This window comes from Staurois parvus, unplaced genomic scaffold (genome assembly GCF_062004578.1).
Source record: "Staurois parvus isolate SC_StPar_1 unplaced genomic scaffold, SC_StPar_1.0 ptg000108l, whole genome shotgun sequence".
Taxonomy (NCBI): domain Eukaryota; kingdom Metazoa; phylum Chordata; class Amphibia; order Anura; family Ranidae; genus Staurois; species Staurois parvus.
In genome coordinates, this window is record NW_028317904.1 from 1215301 (window position 1) to 1236372 (window position 21072).

A 21072-nucleotide genomic window follows, 5' to 3' on the forward strand; every position below is an offset into this window, starting at 1 on the left:
GGGTACCCTGATGAAGTCACGACGCACGTGACGCAACGCGTCGGAACGCCATTCCCAGCACGATATTACGTCACTTCCGGTCACGTGGGGACGTTTTTGTCCGGACGCAGCGGCCATATTGGTTTCCCTCCCTGCATGAGAGTACACCCATGATGTGAGGTGAAAAAGCGCTGTATCCAAAGTTACCATGTGAGTTGGAAAGTTTGTTATGCCATATTATTTACAATAAACGGTGTTACACTATGGGAAGTTTCTGTTTGTGCCCTATATGACGTGGTGAGAGGAGGTGGAGTGGAAGTCCTGAGGTTCCTGCCTGAGTTGCCTGGAGGAAAGGATTGCCTTTAAGGAGAGCCTTTTTGCCTTTTGGCCCTGTGTGGGTCGAGGAGGGGAGGTGAGCAGGCATTTCTGCCGTTGGAGGATTCCTTTCTTGAGCACTAGAAGTGAAGATCACAGAGTGTTTCACATTTTTTTGCATGGATTATTTGAGTTTTTTTGAAACACTGAGTTTATTTATTTATAAAAAATATATATTTTTTGATCTAAGAAGCAATTTTTTCTAATTTGTTATAGGGTTCACCACAGATATATGTATTTACTTATCGCAGTATCACTATATAATTTTTTTTGATATTCAGTTGTGTCACAAGTATCACGATTTGTCACATTTTTATGAATCAGCAGTATTATGTCAATTGGTTTTATCACTGTTATTTGGGTATATTTTATGAATTGTATATTTTGGTATTTTTATCACAGATCTATTATGAGTTAATAGTATATGGGTATTTATTAGAAGTGTTTATGTAATTTTTCACTTATTGAATAATTTTTTAGATAATGTGGGAGCGCTTCACTATTTTAATGCATGGCCCTCAGCACAGCCTTCCCTCACACACGCAGCCAGGAGAACACAATGGGGGTTTTCCTGCTCACCCTTAAGAATAGAGCTGGTAACCGGATACTTCCTATCGGGTTACCATGGCGACGGGCCCTGTCTCTCAGGTCTCCAGACCTGCCCAGGAATTCCTGCATGAGGGGGAAGGGAGGAGATGGCCTGTTTGTGGATTCCTCCAGCAGGAGGCCAGGCTGCAAGCCAGGGGGGTGAGGGGCTGCTGAGGTCTGCCTGTGTCAGGGACAAAGAGGACTAGAAGTCCCAGCATGGATGGGACAGAAGGGTGGCAGCCAGCAAACCTGGAGGATGGGGAAGGAAGGACCAGCTCCGTGACACTTTATCTCTCTGTTTTTCCATATAAAAGGGAATTCTTTTTGTATTTTTTCTTTTTAGCTAGTTGGGAGATTAACATTTAAAATCTCAGTTTTTGATGGATTAATTTTCAGGTTTGATAACTCCCAATATTCCTTTAAGCTCTTCATTAAGTTGGGAAGTGTTATCCTCGGATTTCCCACATAAAACAACAGGTCATCTGCAAAAGCTGACACTTTATGATCTTCCCCTCCTATCTGCACCCCTGTTATATCTATATTTTTCCTAATTGTTGCCAGCAAAGGTTCCAGCGACAGCACATACAACAATGGGAACAGTGAACATCCCTGTCTAGTTCCATTTGACATTCCTATAGTTTCTGACCTCTCCCCATTAACCACAATGACCGCGGAAGGTTCTCTGTACAACTTTCCTATCCACTCTCTCATTCTTGCTCCCACACCTAAAGTCTCCAGAGTATCCATCATAAAGCTCCAGTTTACTCTATCAAATGCTTTTTCAGCATCTATCGAAAGCACCACTACCGGCGTCTTCCCCTTCCTGGCCTTCTGGATAAGCAACAGAGTTCTCAAACCGTTGTCTCTACCCTCTCTCCCTGGCACAAATCCCACCTGGTCAGCGTGGATCCAATCTGGCATTAGGTCTTTTAATCTATTTGCTAGGACCTTTGCGTATAACTTTGTGTCGATGTTCAGAAGTGATATTGGTCTATAACTGGAGCATTGAGAAGCATCCTTCCCCTCCTTTTGGATTAGTACCACATGGGCCTGCAAAGATTCCCGCCTCATCTCCATCTCCCCTCCCAGGGCATTCATATATTTCTCCATTTTAGGTAGTAACAAGTCACTATATTTTTTATAGTACCTCACTGTGTAACCATCTGGGCCTGAGCTTTTCCCCTTTATGGTACTTTTTAATGCACTTTTTATTTCTTCCTGCGTGATTTCCATATCTAGGGAATTCAATAGATCCTCCCTTAACTTCGGTAGTCCTGCATTTTTAAAATACACTCTTCTTTTTTCTCTACTCTCTTTACCACTTCTATTTACTAGGTCTTGGGAGGCAATGTTATACAACTTACTATAGTATTCTTTGAACACCCTAGTAATCTCTTTGGTATAATAAACCAGTTCTCCTTTGGGATTTCTTATTTTTTCTATATAATTCCTGTTTTTCTTTTCTCTCAAAGCTCTCATTAAATATTTACCTGGTCTATCTGCCCATCTATATCTCTCACTAGCAACTTTATTAAAGACTCTTCTCTTCTCCTCCTCCAACAGTAACCCCAGTTCTTCTCTCTTTTTTACTACCTTCTGTCTTATCTCTTCTGTTCTTTTATTTTTATGTACCTGCTCCAAATCACTTATTTCTTTTAACAGCCCAGTAAGTTTCTCTCTTCTTTCCCTTTTCTTTTTTTGCCCCAATCGCAATCAATATGCCTCTTATGTAGGCCTTATGGGTCTCCCACACTGTGGCCACCGACACCTCCCCTGTCTCATTCTCCTGAAAAAATCTTTCGATTTCTTCTCTAATTTTCCGATCCACCTCCTGGTCTAGAAGGAGAACCTCATTCAACTTCCATCCTATCCCTCCGGACGAACATCTCCCCCACCTCACTTTCAATAAAACCGGAGCATGATCAGAGAGAGAGAGATCGCTTCTATTTCTATTTTGTCCACCCTTTCTATGAGTTGATGGTCAACTAGTATGTAGTCCAATCTGGAATACATCCCGTGGGCATTAGAGAAGTATGTATAGTCTCTCTCTTTTCCATGTGTCCACTCTCCAATAATCCACTAATTGACATTCATGTATCACACCCTTCAGAGTTTTCAAAGCTCTACTTCCCTCTCTCTGCACGGATGATGTCGTGTCCATTTGTGGGTCCATGCAAAAATTCAAATCCCCCGCCACTATCAAAAGACCCTCCTTAAAGGCCAACACTTTTCTCAAAACTCCCTTCAGGTATACCTCTGGTCTCTTATTTGGGCAATAAATATTCACAATTGTGCATTTCTGTTCTTGTAATCTACCCTTCAAAAATAAGAATCTCCCCTCCGGGTCTGTTTCTCTCTCTTCAATCTCCCGCCTTATATTTTTTGCAAACCCTATTGCTACACCCTTAGCTCTTTTAATCGGGGAATCAGCATAGAACCATGTTGGATAATTTCTTGAGTACAACTTTACATTTGACTTGATCTCTAGGTGAGTCTCCTGCAGAAAAACCACTGAAGGCTCTCTATGCTGCAACTCCTTAAATACTTTATACCTCTTCCCTGGGCAGTTCAAACCTTTTACATTATATGTTAAAAATCGCAAGTTTTCCATAGATCTTATATCGATATATTCTAATTCCCCATTCTAACGTGCAGAGACTTGACCCTAAGATCCCCCCTATCCCTTTTATCTTTCTACTCATATCCCTCCACCCCTCTCCCACTAATCCCCTCCCACCCTCCCCCCTCCTACTCGCCCCACCCCCCCTTTTTAGGCCTTCAAACTGCCTATCAATCATTTGTGGTAATAAAACCACCTTTGATTTTTTGTTTAAACCTTGGGGTTGAGCTCCTCCCATCTACGGCTTACCCACCCTCCGACCACCACGGTTTCCCTCGCTTACTTTAAATCTTTTAACCTTAACGGTGCAATTTAGAGAGAAAGTTAGGATATATATAAAAAAAAAAAACTCACACTATCCCAACTAACTCCTCGCTACCTCCCCCCTACCAACTTCCTGCCATACTTCTTTTCCCCCAATGCCTATTTCAGTCTCTGTTTCCCACCCACTAATCTTCATTCTCTGCAATTCCAGTCTGTCACAGAAGTCTCTTAAGTCCTCGGGAAATCTCAAATATGCTGTAACACCGTTCTTCCATCCGATCAAACACTCTGGGTTACCCCATCTATATTGGACATTCCTTGATCTCATCTGCTCTAATAGGGGCCTCAAGGCTCTTCTTCTCCACAAAGTCTCGTACGATAGGTCCGCAAAAATCTGGATATTTATATCTCCATAGTTTATAGATGTTCTTCCTTTAGTCCTTCTCCAGATCTCTTCCTTATCTCCTTATTTTTGCAGCTGAACAATCACATCTCTTGATTTTTCCTTCCCGTTACCTTGTTGGAACTTTCCTGATCTAAAGACTCCGTCCAGTTTAATTACCTCTGTTTCAGGTCTGTCCATAATAGAGTTTAACATTTTACAGACTTTTTCTTGCAGTTCTCCCCCTTTCAGGATATCTGGGATTCCTCTTATCCTCAAGTTGCTTCTCCTAGACCTGTTCTCCTGTACTTCTATTTTATACTGCAGTTGTTTCTGCGTATTCCTCATCATAGCGGACCTTTTTTCTAAGTCCGAAATGAATTGGGTATGTTTGTTGGTATTTCCCTCCATTTCTTCCGTTCTCTTTAACAGATGCCCTAGATCCTGACGTATATTTGTCATTTCTTGCCTAATAGTTTTTTCCAAGTCCTTAAACATTACGGCCATCTCTCTTTTGTTCGGCACTTGTAAATCTTTTTCAAGATCTTTCCTTGCTAAGTTTTCTGTCCACTGTTGGCTGCTACTATTCAGGCCTAATGACAATCTAGGGCTATTCTCCAAGGTAGTTTCCATTTCCCCTTTTTCATTTCCACTATAGGCCCTTTCTGGAGTCGCATTACCCTGGGAAGTATATTTTTTAATTGAGCCCGTCTGGGACCCTTTAAGCCCACTTCCTTTAGCGCTTTTATTCTTCATATCTTCTGCACTTAGTTTTGCTCTTTAATCGGCGGGAAACTTTAGGCTGTATATTGGGGTATTGATATTAATCGGTCTCTGTCAATTTAACGCTTAATTTTCTTATTTCTTTTCCCAGGTCTCTTCTGGAGCCACTTAGTAATTTCTCATTCTCTCTTCTTTCTGTTTTCACTTTTCCAGATCCCCTGGGAATCCCCCTTCTCTCTTTGTTAGTAATTAGCAGTCCTTCCCCCAGTTCAACACAGTTACACAGTTGCATGTGGGTTCATACGTATGGACTCACCCTCCTTCACTCGTTCCCTCACCCAGTGAGTCGACTCAGATCTCCAGCCGTCCGCTCCCCGCACTCAGCCGATGTCTCTGGGGGATTCCTGCAGGGTCTCCTGTAGGTATGTATCCTCTATCCCCTTCCACTCCTGTGCTGCAGATTCTGGAGATTGAACCGGCGTCTCTGCTCTCCTGTCAGGGAGCCGGCACTTGTCAGGGAACCGGCCGGCGCCTCTGCTTCCCAGTGCTCCTTTGCGGCCAACCAGCGTGGTCACGCCGAGATGCTCCGTCTCCCCGGCAACCCGACAGCTGATCCCAGGTCTCCGCGGCGCGAACACCTCCCGGAGCTCCGCATCCACACTCGCTGTCCTCCTCCTTCAGCACGCCGGCACCCTCTCCCCCTGGGGACCTCCTCGCTCAGGTAGGGCTTTGCTCTTCAGACCTTAGGGGTTATCGTGGTGGTCTACTCGTGGGTTATCGGAGAGCACTCATATCGTGCTCTCCGGCGCTGCCATGTTTAGGCTCCTCCCCTAGCCACTCTAGTAGCCGGGAGAAGAGTTTTTAATAGAGTGGCAAGTGAGAGGTATAGATGGGGAGATAGACCAGGAAAATAATTAATGAGAGCCTTGAGGAAAAAGAAAAACAGGAATTATATAGAAAAAATAAGAAACCCCAAGGGAGAAACGGTTTATTCTACTAAAGAAATTGTCAAGGTGTTTAAGGAATATTATAGTAAATTGTATAATATTACTTCCCAGGATTCAGTAAATAAAAGTGGAAATGAGAGCAGAGAAAAAAGAAGAGTATATTTAAAAAATGCAGGACTATCGACCTTAAGTGAAGATCAACTGAATTCCCTTGATTTATAAATAACGCAGGAGGAAATAAAACTAGCATTAAAGAGTACCATGACGGGGAAAAGTCCAGGCCCAGATGGATATACTGTGAGGTACTATAAAAAATATAGTGAATTGTTAATACCTAAATTGAAGAAATATATGAACGCCCTTTGTGGGGAGATGGAGAGGAGGTGGGAATCTTTACAGGCCCATGTGGTGCTTATTCAAAAGGAAGGGAAGGATGCTTCTCAGTGCTCTAGCTGTAGACCAGTCTCACTTTTGAACATAGACACTAAGTTATATGCAAATGTTTTAGCAAATAGGTTGAAAGATTTAATGCCAGAATGGATTCAGGGGGACCAGGTGGGATTTGTGCCAGGGAGGGAGGGTAGAGACAATGGGTTGAGAACTTTGTTGCTTATCCAGAAGGCTAGGAAGGGGAAAACCCCGATAGTGGTGCTTTCAATCGATGCTGAAAAGGCATTCGATAGAGTAGATTGGAAATTTATGATGGACACTCTGGAGACCCTAGGATTGGGAGTTAGAATGAGAGAGTGGATAGGAAAATTGTATAGAGTGCCCTCCGCGGTTATTGTGGTTAACGGAGAGAGGTCGGAACCTATAGGGATGTCAAATGGAACAAGACAGGGATGCCCACTGTCCCCATTGTTGTATGTATTATCATTGGAACCTTTGCTGGCAACAATTAGGAAAAATATGGACATAAAAGGAATACAGATAGGAGGAATTGAACAAAGTGGCAGCCTTTGCGGATGACCTGTTGTTCTATGTGGGAAATCCTACTATAACACTCCCAAATTTAATGAAGAGCTTAAAGGATTATGGGGAGTTATCAAATTTGAAAATCAACCCAACAAAAACTGAGATCTTAAATGTAAATCTTCCGAATAGTGAAAAAGAAAAGATACAAAAAGAATTCCCTTTTATATGGAAAGATAGAGAGATAAAATATCTAGGGGTTAAACTCACTGCTTCATATACGAACTTGTATAAATCAAATTATATCCCACTTTTAAATGAGATTAAGGAGGAATTAAAGAAATTGGGAGGAGGTAATCCGTCTTGGAGAGGGCGCATAAATCTGATAAAAATGGTAATTGTACCTAAAATCCTGTATACATTTCAGATGATCCCAGTTAGACTTCCAGAGGTTTTTTTTAAGGTAATTAAAAAGATGTTAACAAGATACATGGAAAAATAAAAAACCTAGAATATCTTGTGATTTGTTGAGTAGAAATAAAGAGAGGGGAGGATTGGGAGTGCCAGATTTTAAGAGGTATTATAGAGCAGTAGTTCTAGCAAGAATTTATGACTGGACACACAATCCAGAGGGGAAAAGTTGGGTCAAGATTGAAAGTGAATTAAGTGGAGTTGACTTGAGTAAAATCATATGGGTACCAGCACAATACAGAAGATTAAAAGATACCACAAGTGTTTATACATTAAATGTTTTAAAGGTTTGGGATGGATTGCACAGACTTATGAGATGGGATTTTAATTCACAGTTAATTTCACTGAGGAACACAGAGTATTTTCCTCCAGGTAGGGAGGAGAGCACAGGAAAATGGTTTAAAAAGGAGGATATTCAACTGAGGGATATTATGGAAGGGCAGGAATTGAGAACACTTAAGGATTTGAAAAAGGACAAAAGGGAACTTTTTATTAAGATAGATGAGTGGAGATATCACCAATTAAAACACTTTGTTGGGAATCTTCCGAAACCTTTGAGATTGAGAAAGGATTGGAATCTGTTTGAGAGGCTGTTGGAATCACGTGGAGATGGGAAACGGGGCGCGGCAAAAGTTTATAACATTCTCACTGAGTTAGACACACACACAAAGTCAATGCATATAGTAAAATGGGAAAGGGATTTGGGAATAGAGATAGATGAAGACAAACAAAGGAAAATATATAGATTAACACACGAGAATATAAGCATGAAAGAGGTGGAGGTAAACTATAAGTGTTTAACAAGATGGCACATTGCACCGAATGTTGAATACAAGATGAGTGGGGAGAATGCACCAGAGTGTTGGCGGGGGTGTGGAAAGATAGGTACGTTATATCATATATGGTGGGAGTGCCCAAAGATTCAAGGTTTTTGGGGGACAATGGTTCATTTAACGGGGATAATCTCTGGGATAAAGATAGGTTTGGACCCAGAGTTGTGTCTACTACATAGTTCAGAGCTATCAGTGAATAAATACAAGGATTCGGGTAAATGGTACTATCTGAACGCGGCAAAGGGTCTGATACCTAAGTTTTGGCATAGCTCAGAGGTGCTGAGAGAAGAGGATTGGGTGGAAAGAGTGAACCAGATATGTAGGATGGAGAAACTGTATTATATGCAAGAAGACAAGATGGGGTTATATTACAGGAGGTGAGGAAAATGGGAAGATTTTGTGTCCAAGGTGAAATATATGAAGTAGTAGAGTGGGATAGGTGAAAGTACATATTACTTAGGAAAAGATGTAATGAGAAATGCAGAGTGGGTGGTTTTACTTGTGGGGGGGGTTGGTTTTTCGGGGCGGGTGGGGGTATTAGTTAGGGGGGGGGTAAAGGGAATAAAGATAGAAGGGAAATAAAGATAGATAGGGATATAATTAATGGTTTGGATACATTTGAAAGTTTTGTATGTTATATGAGAGTAATGATGAAATTTGTATCTTATATGGAAAATGAATAAATATTTAAATAAAAAAAAAACTTTCAATGCTGCTGGCGTTTGCTCTCTGTGCTGCTTTCCTGATTGAAGATCTTCCCCTTTATTACTGTTTGGGGGCAACCTTAAATTTGGGGTTTTCTTTATTTTAACTTTAAATGATTAATGGTAAACAGGACATGTAGAGAGGGGGAATCTCTCTAACCCCCCGTACAGACATCAATGAAAACATGACAGAGGTTCTAATCCCTCTCCACTCTATCCAAACCTAAAAAAATGTTTTGCCTTTAGTTGTTATTTAACAGTGGACAGTGCAGTCACCAGCAAGTCAGCTAGTTTATAGAAGGGAGGAGGGAGTAGGGGACTGCCTTTCCATCCTGAGCTACAGGCTGTGTGTTTCTCTTGAGGCATGCAGTGTGGTGAGATATGACTCCAGTCCATGCATGCAAGGGTGACACCTTAGGGTGCCTCAAGAGAAAGGAACCATCTGCTGGTTTAATATCACATTAGGCTGATCTCTAGATATGGATTTTTTTGCATAGTTACATTAGTCCAGCTTTAACCAATATAATTATGCATATGTCATACCTGTGGAATCCCCGTAGAAGCAAAGAATCAATGTAGTAGTCACAGCTCCTACAATGAATGCAAAGCGTTCTCGGATTAGACAAGGTGGAGATCCTACTTCTCTGCCTTGACCTATCAGAGAAAACCTTGAAATAATCGAGAAAAGTACAACTCATTTTGTAAACAGCATCTGTACCAGCAAGCAACCCCATATGTTCACTATGCAGCAGGGGAGCCATCGGCAGGGGATCCCGAAGACAGCATCGATCACTAGATATGTGCAGTTTGTTTCGTTCTGAATCGCATTTCGGACAAATTTTTCCGTTATTCTGAGATTTGAATTTTAACTATCTGAATTTAAACGAATCCAAAAAAGCAAACCGAAATTTGGCTAAATTCAATTAGAAAACAAATTAAAAAACTAATTTGAATTAGAAAACAAGATCAAAAACAAATTATAATTTGAAAACAAAATCGAAAACAAATGCGAAAACAAAATCAAACAAACATTCGAAAACAATTTAAAAGCAGAGCTCCACCGAAAAGGGGAAGTTCCACTTTAAGGACTGGTCTTCCCTTCGATTTCTAATTCTATTGAATTTATTTCGAATTTGGATGAACCAATTTCAAATACAAATGACTTTTCGAATTTGGTCGAAATGCTTTTGAATTGAATTTGAATCCGAATTACCGTAACAAATTAAAAAAACTAATTGAACTAATTTATCAAATCCAACTACACAAAATTTGTTAGATTTTGAAACAAAACACATTTTTTTGTTTTGCACATGTCTATCGATCACTGTAGTAGCGTTGGCTACTATTATTATTATTATTACAGGTACTACTAAATGATTCACCACTTCCACAGGAGTAATATAAGTTCTAATAAAGAAAAAAATGAAATGAGCTTTTCTGTAAAGGCTTGTTTTACGGTTGCAGTTGGGTTTGGTAAAAAATAGGGGGTTGAGCAAACATTTCACCACCCTTCCATTTATAAATGGCCTGTTTGCAATGCTTTGCATGCAGTTAGCGGTATGGTGGCGTGGGTTTTTCAGGGTTAAAGTCAGCTATTAGGAGGGGGCATATCACCTCTAAGCTGTCTGTCAACCTCCCTCTTAAAAGCATTCCACCATAGACTGTTTTTTAGAGAGCAATAAGGGGTGCCACTTGCACTAATTGCAAAAAAGTGCATATAATCTCTTTACAAGGAATTTTGAGGAAACGAGTTGCATCATTTAAATTAACTCAGGAAACTTTCACTTTTTTACTGCCTCCTATATCAGAACTAAAGTATATAATTAAAAAACTGTGAGCATGCAGGTTCTTTATTGCAGAAGAAACATGTAAGCTGGTTAGAATTGGCTAGATAGGTGCTGCCTCAGAAGGGAGGGTAGGAGTTAATGCCCTCCCAGGGTGTTTGGCTTTTGGCAGGATCCTTGGGTTTGACCCACTGTGCCTGTGATATAAAAAGGAACAGAGGGCAGTCAGGGGATTCATTGCAGTGATCGCCTGACGCTACTTCTTTTTGTGTTCTGCAGTCTCGCCAATTTTTCCAGAGGAGAGCTGCACCCGAGAGGAGTGTAAAGAAGTCACAGTCTGCCACCAAGTTGTAAAGTTGTCAAAGTTTGGAGTTCGCCCCAAAGACACCAGCTACTGGAGAATGCCTCTGATGAACTCTGCAATTACATGGACTCTACCTGTGCAGGTACGCCAGGGCAGCACATAGCCTGGTTAGGACTAGGGACTTAGGGATGTTGCCTATTTTAATGACGTTCTGCCGGATTGTCTTGGTCTCTTTTGTAATGTTATTATTATTACAGGTACTTATATAGAGCCGTCAATTTACGCAACTCTTTACATATATAATGCACATTCACATCAGTCCCTAACCCTCAAGGGGCATACAATCTAAGGCCAACCACAGCACCAAATGCCTGGAGTTTGCATGTTATCTCTGTGCCTTTGTGGCTTTCCTCCAGGCACTCTGGTTTCCTTCCACACTGCAAAGACATGCTGACAGGTTAATTGGATCATGTCTAAATGGGCCCTAATATGTGTATGTATGAATGTGAGTTAGGGACCTTAGATTGTACACCCCTTGAGGGTTAGGGACTGATGTAAATGTACAATATATGCAGTATGTAAAGTGCTGCATAAATTGATGGAGCTATATAAGTACCTGTAATAATACAAATGCACACCACACTTTTCAGATATTTTATTGAAAAAATGTTTAAAACCATTTATCAACCACTTTGTGTTGGTCTATCATATAAAATCCCAATACAATACATTTATGCCACTGTTCAGCTTTAAGTTCTAAACTTTATCTAATTTCCACTGTCCATGTTATGCAATAATCACAACAGATTCTAATTACTAAAGGGGTCTTTATTGAAAAAAAGAATTCACATTTTTCTACAAAGTGCAAAAAAAAAAAAAATATAAAAAACATCTAATAGTATGTACAGCTTATAGCTTCTTTTTATAGGGCCTACAACCAATAGGCTTGCTGTGGGTGTATGCTGATGTGTCATTAAAATCTGGCATCCTCCAGGGAGGGATCAAGATACGCGATGGCCCTTTGTAGTCATCTGTGGAGTCCTGAAAAGAAGAAAATGGTATATTATTTTAGATCGAAAACAAACACTGCTGATGCTTTTTATGACAGATTATTAAAATAATAATTTTGGCTACCACTGACATGGTTGTTTAACAGGATAGCCAATGAAAGATTTTTAGAAAGGGATGTATTATGGTTTTGAACATAAGTATTTTTTTTATTATGGTCAGGACTAAAATTCTTGTAAGTAGAGTACTTCAAGTAGACTATACCACCTGGCATGTATACAAGGAAGAACCAGTGGCGTAACTAGCACATCTGGCACCCAGGGCTGGTCATTTTTTTTGCACCCACCCAAAAATGGTATGTGGTAATGTATGCTTCAGCTACTGTTGCTATTTTGCTAAGCAACAGTAGCTGCAGCATCACCCAGGAATGTTTTTTCCATGGGGCAGGCGGGAGGAATGGAGTGATTCAGTGCCTGTGTGCTGTGTAGTCTCCCTCCTTCTATTTGTTTCTCTGGTATTTGCCAGACTATGCACATCACCGCCTGTCCATTAAACTTGATCTGGTGGGGGTGACACCCCTGGAAGTGCCCCTCTTGATGCCAGGGAGCGAATGCGCCCCCCCCCCCCTTAGTTCCGGCCCTGCCAACAGTGAACAGTCCAATCCTGGAAGCATTTTAGTGGTTAACAGCTTCTTACTACCTAGTGACTGGTTACATTTCAATTAAACAAACTTTTGGTGATTTTATCTTTTTTCAAACACCAATGTAATACGCAAGATCAATAATCACATTCCTTACTCCAGTTACAGGTTTCCCAATTGGACCCCGCCATTTGTTTTCTTCTGCAGCACTACATGAAGTTGGTGATGTTTTTCTACTTTCACAGGTACCGTCCATCCCACTATCATTGTCTTCATCTGCAATGCTGGGGGATGATGTGAGTGAAGAACGTGCAACGGAGCTGCCCTCTTCTGGTGTGGGAGTGGAGCTTTTGTTAGCTGTAGAGGTATTTTCCTTTCTCTTCATGAAGTTAGTAGCTGCTGCTACTCGGATAATCCTGGAGTCAAAGGTGGCCACTGTATATGGGAAGTTGTCTTCTCCTAGCCTATTAAAAAATAGGGTGCGTTTACTCAAGCTTATACAATTTATGTAGAAAGAGAACATTAAAGCAGTGGAAAGCAGTCACTTTTACTGTTGCTTGGCATTGAATAATCCACACTCTCTATTGCCACTCGAGGATATTCTTATATGTCAAAATAAATTCCCCTCCTCAGTGTTGCAATAAATTCTGCGACCTTACAGTTTTGGCTCCCTTGGTATTAAAGTTTAATATAAATCTGGGTATACTTTTGTATTACTTTATATATAGGAAGTTTCACTCGGTGGTACTTTTTATACATTTCTACCTTGCCTCCTGAAAAAGCAGCTAAAAAGAAAGAGAAACCACGTACTGAGACCTAAAGAATAAGAACTACAGGGAGGTCGGGGTCACATATTTTAATACAATGTTGTCGTCCATGTTCCTGTTAGCCCTCAACTGATGGTGAGGAGATGTACAGCTTATTTTATCATCAATAATGGTGACATGGTATGTTTACACCAATCACAGAGGCTAGTTAATGTTAAAAAGTTAGATTCTCTTTAGATTATAATCATTGAATTATTATTGCTATACATACTGAGGATGGCTAAAACACTGTCACAGAAGATTTACTACTCACCGACAGGAGACTTCATATGGGTCAATCCACAGGGTCATCACTTTGGGCAAAGCCAAAGCTGAGTATCTCAAGCCACATTGAAAGCAGGCAAGTAGGATGCTCGGATCCCTTTGTTGTCTGTTTAACCGAATACATCTAAAAATAAAATAGTCAGAATTAGATATTATAACCTAAAGGGAATCTATCATTTCTTCACCTTTTGGCCTTAAAAAGTCTGTCCACCCACAACTGATATTTTAATTTCTAGTGAGTTACACCATCTGGCAATTCCTTATATCTCTTGGTGAGATCTCTCATCTTTAGTTCCTGAGTCTGCACACCCAGTGTGGCCATTATAAGGAATTTTCAATTGCTAGACAATTTCCTTATTTTATATATAATTAATTCCACAGGTATACTGGAAGATCAAAGGTTGGCGGGAACACATAAAACTCCCCAAAAAATAGTCAGGAATTATGGCATGGAAATCTTCCTGTTGTAATATTAAAGACACGTGTAATCCATGGCCGACTCAACCACCCATGAAAGTTGCAGCATTGGACAATGACCGTCTAATGCCTCCAAATCGTCAAAGGATAGTCATCATTTGAGGCTGTAGAGTAATAAAGATGTACCTGTATGCCTGACCCTTCTCTGGCTTCTCCGGGTACCAGTGCCCAATATATTTATTGCACAAAATATTAGCCAACAATTCTCCAAACACATCAATGATCATAGGGTTCAGCTTGTGGAATCTGTTTGCAAGAGTCTTGATGTATTCCACTCCTGCAACTAGCTCATCTCTCATTTCCACTGGGATACCAGCAAATGCAATCATTGTGTCTGGATAAACAAAAGCACAAATGTTACACCTTACATTCAATACAGACACTTTCTTTTAACTCTTCCATCTTATGCTGTAATAGCACTTAAGGCATGTTAAAATGTCATTCTATGATAACAAACTGGGAAGCTTCTTTAGCATGTCTTAAAGTAAGGATGGGCAACTGTGGCCCTCAAACTGTGGTGAAACTCCAAGTCCCATCATGTCTCTACCTCTGGGAGTGAATGTCAATCTTCCCATCATGTCTCTGTGAGTCATGCTTGTAACTGTCAGTCTTACAATGACTCATGGTACATGTAGTTCCACAACAATTGGAGGGCCACAGTTGGCCACTCCAGCTTTAAAGTATATCCAAAGGCCAAACTTTCTTTTTCATTTTGGATACTGTAGAGAATAATTGAAACCCCTGTCATTTTTTGTTTATACCCATTTGAGATGCATTTCCATCACTTTTTGTCTTGAGTCACAACACGTAGTAACAGGAATTTTAGATTTTCTGACACTTTCACTCTCTGTGATAAGAATCACAAAAAAATGAGCACACAGACAGCAATAAAAAATGATAAAGGTTCTAACCCCACTCTATTCAAAACAAACAAAGAATGTCTTTAGGTGCTGTTTGGTACACTTGGAAGTTGATTTACTGAAGGCAAATAGGTTGTTCGCTTTGAAAGGGAATTTTCCCTTGGCTTTTCGAATAAAGTGAAGCTCTGCCGACTTCCATCATACAATCATGTGCACGTGGTTGGGTATTATTGTCCAAATTAATTTTTCATCACATTAACTAGTTGACTTCAGTAAAGCTTCCCCTATATATGTTATAGCAGCTTGAAAAAAACATCTGTTTTCCAAATTGACTGATAATTAATACTGGTGAAAATAAAAAGTACTAGCAAAAATAAATCGTTCTGCAACAAACATATGCAAGAAAGTTCAGAAGCAGAAGTACGTGCTATCCATCAATAGTGATAGAGCACAGTATAACACACTAATATTGTATTTATTATAATAGGTCTACATTTTAAATACAGATATAATGCATTAGAAAGGAATGTAACACATGATATATTATAAATACAGTAATATAACATATTTAAAGAAATCAAAATTAATCTTGCCCATACCTCAGCCTTCTTGATGCAGATAAAGTTGATATGACACTAGGTCCAGGATTATATAGAAAATATATTATTAGGATTAGGATTATATAGAAAATGCAACACAAGAGGGAGGAGTCAGGTGATTGTTTTTACTGGCACTTTTTGAATTCTATACTGAGAAGGTGATTGACTGATTTACATGACAGAACTCCAGTATCCAGATGATGACCACACCTGGCACTGTCTGTCTGAGTGCAGTTCCCTCCAAAAGTGCTAAACCTTATTATAATGCTAATTATTGCACACAATGAACAATTTCCTTTTACTGTACCTGATTTTATCCATAGTATAACTGAAATATAGATAGATGTCTATTGCACAGGTTATAGTTACTTAGATTAATGTATATTAATTGCATAGATATATAGATATGGATATATGTATAAACATGATTATATACTGTATAATACAAAGAATGTACAATACAATGAACTATTTAGTTTTATTGTTCCTGATTTTCTACAAAATATATCTGAAATATAGATAGACAGACAGACAGACAGACAGATAGACAGATAGATAGATAATTAGAACGTTTATTGGAAAATATAGTTACATAGTTAGGATTATATATAATACAAAGATCATACACTACAATTAACTATTACATTTTACTGAGCCTGATTTGTTCTACAATAAATTTGGGATATAGATAGATAGATAGATAGATAGATCAATCTAGATTAATCTATCTATGCATCTATTGATCTATATTTATCCATCTACCTATCTTGCAGATATATTGTAGGTAAAGTTGCAGTAAAATGAAATAGTTCATTGTAGTATAAAATCTTTGTATTGTATAGAAGCCTATTTTTACAGTACATATAGCCATAAATATATAAATATGTAATATAATGCATTCATCTAAATACATTTATTTCCTTTCCAAACATTATATCTGTCTATCTATGTATCCATCCTCTGTCTATCTATTGATCTACATCTAGCAATCTACCTTCTGTATATCCCAGATAAACTGTATCTAAAACAGGCACAGTAAAATCAAATAGCTAATTGTAATGTATAATCTTTGTATTATATATATTATCCTATCTATACATATATCCAATTAAATGTATGTAGTTATTATAAATTAAATGTATAATTAAATTATATTATTTAAAATTATATTATAAATTACATTTTTCTAAGAACCTACAAGCTGTCTAATTATCTATCTATCTATCTATCTATCTATCTATCTATCTATCTATCTATCTATCTATCTATCTCAAACAACTTGCCTGTATAATATGTAGACTAAGTATTTATAAAAATACAGTATGTAATCTAAATATATGTATATAAACCAATTGGAGCAATCCCCATGCAGTTTCAACAGTCTAGATAATCACATCTGTAGTATTACCTTTAAAGTTCAACTAACAAGGCTGACCTTGAATGGGCAGATGGGTGGGTATCTCTCAGTTATCCACACCCCCTGTCCAGCTGCCCTATACAGGTGTATGTAAACGTCATCAATGCTTTGTTGCCTCCCTCAATCCTTCCATTATCATTTAACAAGCTCTGCCCACTTTTAGCACATCAAACTATGAATAGATATACTCAAAACTGAGAAAACACCCATCTTAGGCTATTTCACATGCAAATGACAGAAAAAAACCCATGTTAAAAGCTCAATAGATATTACAATTACAGTAATACAATTATTTATATCTTCTGCCTAGGTAGATTAGCAAAACTGGACTTTTCATAGCTACTAAAAAATATTTATTAAAATTACCTTTTTATAAAACAGCCAAAATAGGCACAGTATCTTTAACAATACCTTAAAAAATATATTAGTATAATATTGTGTAAATCATATAATTTATCCTATAATATAATGAAAATATAATATATATACACTATATGTTTCCAACTGTCTGTAATTACCAGCAGCAGTCCCTGATTTTTACTGTCCACTAAAATAAGTCTATATACATGTAAACTGCAACAAAGATTAAATTAACTAAATTATAAGCCTAACACATATTTATAATCACACGGGTATTAAGTACAAAATTATGTTGTATTTCCACAAATATAGATAGATAGATCTCACAGAAATGAGTGCACCCCTGACATTTGTGTAAATACTTTATTATATCTTTTCATGTGACAACACTGAGGAAATACACTTTGCTACAATGTAAAGCAGTGAGTTTACAGCTTGTATAACAGTGTAAATTTGCTGTCCCCTCAAAATAACTCAACACACGGGCATTAATGTCTAAACCGCTGGCAACAAAATCGAGTACACCCCAAAGTGAAAATGTCCAAATTGGACCCAAAGGCCTTGATTCACTAAGATGTGAGTATATTAGCAGAGACTGACCATTCAGGCAGACTCCGGTCAATCAATCAGTCGTCTGACCAGCGTCTAGCAAGCTCATTAACGAGCGTCTACTGACTACTTTGCCATTAGTGAATGTGGTATCCCGTCTGGCACATTTTTAGGTGCAATACCGGATATATTCGCTAGATGGCGCACAAGCGCAGGCTTTATTAACATTGGCGTTTTTCTGATAGAAAATTCTAATACAGCTGTACTATTACATTCTGAAAATTCTCTTTTGCTATTTTTTTTTTTTGGCTGTTTCTCCAAAATGATCAGGAAAGTATTGCATTTACTAATGAATGTCATACATTTAATTTTCAAATTTTCACACTTATATCTCAAATAATTTATATACTTCTAATTTCCCAATATAGTTATATATCTTCATTCTCTTTAATCACATAACTATTCTATGTTAAAGACAAGTGCAGCGCTATAAATGCATGTGATCAATAATGAACGCATGTAAAAACCAAAAAGTGCAAAGAATTGCAATAATGATGTAAACTGGTAAATCGTGCTAAAATAAGTTCATAGAATCATTCCTGAATAATGGAATGTCCTTCGTGTGAGAGTACCAACTCAGAGAGTGCCTATGAATGGCACGTGTGGTCTCTCCGTGACGGACAGTAGTGCATGAACTCGTGAAAGGTAAACCACCCTTGGGACTGGTCTACACTCACCAGAACAAAAGTATTAATGTGCATGGGTTATACACATCGCACATCTGGGGGTGCAGCGGTATGCTGGCAGCTATTGGTTAGTCATCCAGCTCCATCCATCTATCCATCCATCCATCCATCCATCAGGGTGGGTGCCCAAATGGTCCTGGGGAGGAATTAGCTCAGCCACAGGAGCCAGAAAGGTGCTCAATAGTGTAGTACACTGTCACAGGGGTGGATGACCTTTCACGAGTTCATGCACTACTGTTCGTGGTTATATTTATCTTGTGTAATACCATTTTACTAGTCTATATAATTTGACCAGCGCTCGCTTTATCATTTTTAAACAATGTAACTATTCTACATTATAACTCAAACTGTGTTTCCCACAGTGGTTTAGTGGTTAGAGCTCAGAACTTACAGCACTTGGGTCATGGGTTCTAATCCCAGTCTTGGCAACATCCCAAAAAAATGGAGATCAATTTTCTGGGTTGTGGCAGGAATATTGATCAATCAATTATGATTTTGCCTAATGACTAGAAAGTGGATGAATGTTACTTGCGTACTGTTCTTCTGCCAATTAGGTCATGTGCAAGTTTCATGCCGTGTATATTTCATTGTAACTTTTTTCTCTTTTAAATCTGTCTCCTTATACAACTTGACCCCCTCCCCCACCCCATCATCACCTGTCCCATATGCAAATCTATGGATCACCGCCCCACTCTTTAACTATCTATTTACTGATCAAGTGAATGTGTCTCATTTTCTATCAGCTACAGCTCAGATCTCACATTATTATACAATTGCTGATTGTATCTCACCACTAGTCTGATTGAATTCACAATTCCTGGTCAGTCCTGTTCCCTGACCTCTAATAATCTTTAGGGCCAGTTCACACTACATGTGTTTCAGTTGCTTTTTCAGCATCACAAACGCACAGAAAGAAGGTTATATGGTTGTCAATGTCATAGTTCACATCAGCGCTTGCATTTTCAATGCATTGCAGGTGCTGTAAACAAACCCATCAGGAACACATCTAGACTGTTTCTATAGTGTGAACCAGCCCTTAGGACTTGTTCACACCATTGGTGGTGCAGAAACGCATGCAAGAACACACATTTTCCAGCACAGCAAAGAAATGCAATGCCCTATGTAGATGTGCGCAGGTACCATGATGAAAACGTTGTTGCACCTACACACATCTATTAAAAACAGCCCCATTCACAGCCACAAATACGCATGGCACCACACTACTGTGCGGTTAGGTGCGACACACTTGGAAAATAACATAAAAATAAGCCAACATGGCTAAAACATATCTTGAAAATATGGGGACTCTGATATCCGGCGACAGTCCGTTCACGAACGAGAAGCAATTCTGCACCCTAAAACCAACATAGAGGAAAGGGATGGTCAAATTGCTGTGCTGCTTCCAAACCACCTCTGGCATGCCAGGGTCATTATGCAGGTCCTCGATGCCAGTTCTTGCCTGCGGCCACAAAATATCCACTGGCCACAAGTGAAGGTGAGTGGAGGACGTGAAGGTGGATTTCTACCAGCTTCAACCGCAAGCAGTACCACTCCTGAAAAATGAGAGCAAATAATCATTGACACGTCATCATGACAGTCAATTCTCAGTGCAGGCTATCTAGAGTGTCTTTCCTTTTTAACCATTTCAAGAGTTCAAGGAAACATTCTTGGAGCATCTACTGTGTTTGGAAAGGCCAAAGGTCCCCCCCTCCCCCAGGCACACTAATGCTTATGCAGGCCATAGACGGGGAGAAAAACAGCCGATTTTTCTTTTAAAAAATGAAAAATCGGTTGTTCAAGCGGCCGACGTTACCAGCAATGGTAAAAAAAAAATCGGCCGATTTTCATCCCGTCTACAGCCGGCAAAAAGTGTCCCTGCAGAGAGCTCCGCTATTTCTTTGACAGTTCTTTGACATTTATAGCGGTTGCAACAATGTATTTGTATCCATTTCGGATACAGATGTTTTTATTCGGAAACAAATAGATACAATGTTGCAACCGCTGTAAATGTCAAGGAACTGTCAAAGAAATAGCGGAGCTCTCTGCAGGGACACTTTTTGCCATACTGGAATTCCTCTCATTTTTCATCCTTCTTCTTCCTCTTCTTCTTCCTCTTCTTCTTCATCATCATCCTCTTCTTCCTCTTCATCATCTTCTTCTTCTTCTTCATCATCATCATCCTCTTCTTCATCATCTTCATCATCATCATCCTCTTCTTCTTCTTTTTCTTCTTTTTGTCTTCCTCTTGCAGGTCACTGCTCATGTGCAGATTTTTTATCAGTAAAAAAATCGGCCGATTTGCCCATCATTGCCGCGAAAATCGGCCGATCGGCAAATTCGGCCGTTTTTTTCCAACTTTACCGAAAAAAAAAATCTGCCAAAATACCGAAAAACGGCCGAACAAATAGCCCACTAACGATCCGAAAATCGGCCGATTTT

General features: G+C 39.2%; 1 protein-coding gene across 1 annotated transcript; it reads right to left on the reverse strand.

Annotated features, from left to right (window-relative positions):
• Positions 1-12646: 12646 nt before the first annotated feature.
• Positions 12647-14401, reverse strand: LOC149467485 (protein BTG3-like). The gene is made up of 3 exons (XM_089671615.1): positions 14229-14401; positions 13615-13749; positions 12647-12998 (listed from the first exon to the last, which is right to left on the reverse strand). Exons 1-3 carry the CDS (start codon positions 14399-14401, stop codon positions 12647-12649), a joined length of 660 nt encoding a protein of 219 aa, XP_089527741.1.
• Between the last annotated feature and the right edge of the window lie 6671 nt (positions 14402-21072).